At 39.4% G+C, this 2500-nt stretch overlaps 1 protein-coding gene across 5 annotated transcripts in view; it reads left to right on the forward strand.

The window, feature by feature from the left end:
- LOC144981100 (uncharacterized) overlaps positions 1-2500 on the forward strand; it is a 74573-nt gene that overhangs the window by 64377 nt on the left and 7696 nt on the right. For all 5 annotated transcript variants that reach the window (XM_078929227.1, XM_078929228.1, XM_078929225.1 and 2 more), the window contains 2 exons: positions 409-475; positions 1754-1875. In XM_078929227.1, coding sequence (XP_078785353.1) covers positions 409-475; positions 1754-1875 — 189 coding nt within the window. The remainder of the gene's footprint in view (positions 1-408; positions 476-1753; positions 1876-2500) is intronic.

The following is a 2500-nucleotide window of genomic DNA, read 5'->3' on the forward strand; positions in this document are numbered from 1 at the left end:
TCGGGGAGATCGTGACTCTACCGTATGTACTATCCACGACGAGTCGTTTCAAATTCTAGTATATATCGAGAATCACTTCTCTCCGACTTCTTGAGGTCACGGGTTCTAGCGTAGCCATCGTTCTTATACTTATAGCCTGACACTGACCAAAAAAATGACGTGAAAATGCCAGTCTTTGGCCACAAAATAAAACAAATCGTGAGTTGTATTCAATAGTTCAACCAATGGGACCACTTGTTTCCATGAGCACTACTAACGACAATTCACTAGGCGGTGCTAAAACCAAATAATGACGTCAAAATGCCAGTCTTTTTGGGTTTCAGTGTCAGGCTGTGACTTAACGATGGCTACGGTTCAACACACAAAAACGATGATGATCTTTCATGTCTTTGTATTGTGGTATTCCAGGTGCTCCACTAACATTGGAAGGGTTGGGAGAGAACAAGCTGTCACTCTGGCTAAATCCTGTCTTTCGGTAAGTATTATAGATTTTTTTAAAATGAGCTTTTATATAGCGCAATATCCACTAAACGTGCTCAAAGAGCTTTACAAGGGGTCCCTGGCCAACCGCAATATGTAACATGTAGAACGAGACATCACGCCTGTTAGGCGATATTACATTCTTTTCGGACAGAGACAACGCAGGTACTCATTTTACACCTGAGTATGATGAGAGAATGTGAGTAAAGAGCCTTTTCCAATGACTCAACTATGCGCCGAGCAAGGCTCGAACCCAGGACCTTCCGATCAGAAAGCTGGTGTCCTACCACTAGACCACATAGCCGTGTTGATAGATGGAATGCGATGGACACGATATTCTAATATTATAATTTACAACAATGTAAAATGAAGCTCATAACTGCGTTTACTTATCAGCCTGCAGCCAATAAGTATCAGGACAGAATTAATTTTTAAAGCTAAAATGGCTTACATCAGATTCTGTTCGTTGATGCCACCTTCAGAGTGTAGTTCCCTCATGCATTTACATGACAGTTATTCTAAATACAAAGAACTGACGTTCTGTTATAAATTGTGGGGCAGAACGGCCCCTAAACTGTGGCAAAATTAGTTTTCAAAGATTTCAAAAATTGATACTTTCTCCACACCTTTTTAACACTTTCCCCCATACCTTTTTGACACTTTCTCCACACCTTTTTGACACTTTCTCCACACCTTTTTAACACTTTCTCCACACCTTTTTCGACACATTAAAAAGCCACCACTGATGGCAGATCGTCAGCTTTTGGTTTTTGTTTTTATTTTTATTATGAAATGAAGATATTCATAATATATCCAAACAGAATCTTATATTCATCCATGAGACATAAAAATGTATGATGTATGAATATTTATATTATTGCTTTATATCTTCAAATAGAAAGTATACGAATGCACGATATATTTATTAAAAAATTCTTTTGTTTTATATTTCCAATCAGAAACGTATACTGGAAAGGTATAATTATTTATGTCATTATATCTATCCACGAGAAATGTATAATTATTTATGTCATTATAAAAATCCAAACAGAAACGCATACAAATCCACGAAAAAGGTTCTGTTATTTTATATCCTCAAACTGAAAGTATACTAATGCACGAGATATGTATAATTATTTTCTATAATTTTATATCTCCAAACAGAAACGTATACTGGAAATGTATATTTTTTTCCCCATTGTTTTATATCTCCAAACAGAAACGTATACTGGAAATGTATAACTATTTTCCATTGTTTTATGTCTCCAAACAGAAACGTATATTGATCCATGAGCTTGGTCACGTGATCGGGTTGATTCACGAACATCAGAGACACGACAGAGACAAATACGTCAGGGTGTTGATGGAAAATATACGGAACATGACACAGGAACGGTGGGTGATTGTGTGTTGGTGGTGTGTTGGTGTAGATGTTGTGGTGTGTTGGTGGTGTGTTGGTGAGGCTGTTGTGGTGCGTTGGTGGTGTGTTGGTGGTGTGATAGTGGTGTGTTGGTGGTGTGTTGGTGGTGTGTTAGTGGTGTGTTGGTGGTGGATGTTGTAGTGATGTTGATGTGGTTGTAGTGGTGGTGTTTGATGGTAGTGGTGCTGGTTTTAGTGGTCGTGGTGGTGGTTTTAGTGGTGGTCGTGGTGGTGGTGATTCTATTGGTGGTGGCAGCGGTGGGATTGGTGATAGTGGTGGTGATTGTGATGTTGATAATTGTGTTGATGATGTTGTTAAAAATGATGATGAAGATAAAGATGATGATGATGATGACGATGATAATGGTGATCGATCGCGAGTGAAGTCAAGATAACTGCCCCCCCCCCTCCCAGTGTCCACCCAGCAGTGATTGGGTAGCTGGGTGTGTTAGATCTTGCGGAAAGTGCTTTGCCACAGACTATCGTCCTATCCAAAGGGAAGCAAACAATTGCTTTTTCGGCTTCGCGCTATAAAAACCGGGATAAGCTCCGGACCCATGGTTCTAATGACTCTGAAGGACTTCTCTATCTTTGTTTATAG

This window comes from Berghia stephanieae, chromosome 10 (genome assembly GCF_034508935.2).
Source record: "Berghia stephanieae isolate SIO BIC M18660-M18661 chromosome 10, UCSD_Bste_1.3, whole genome shotgun sequence".
NCBI classification, from domain to species: Eukaryota; Metazoa; Mollusca; class Gastropoda; order Nudibranchia; family Aeolidiidae; genus Berghia; species Berghia stephanieae.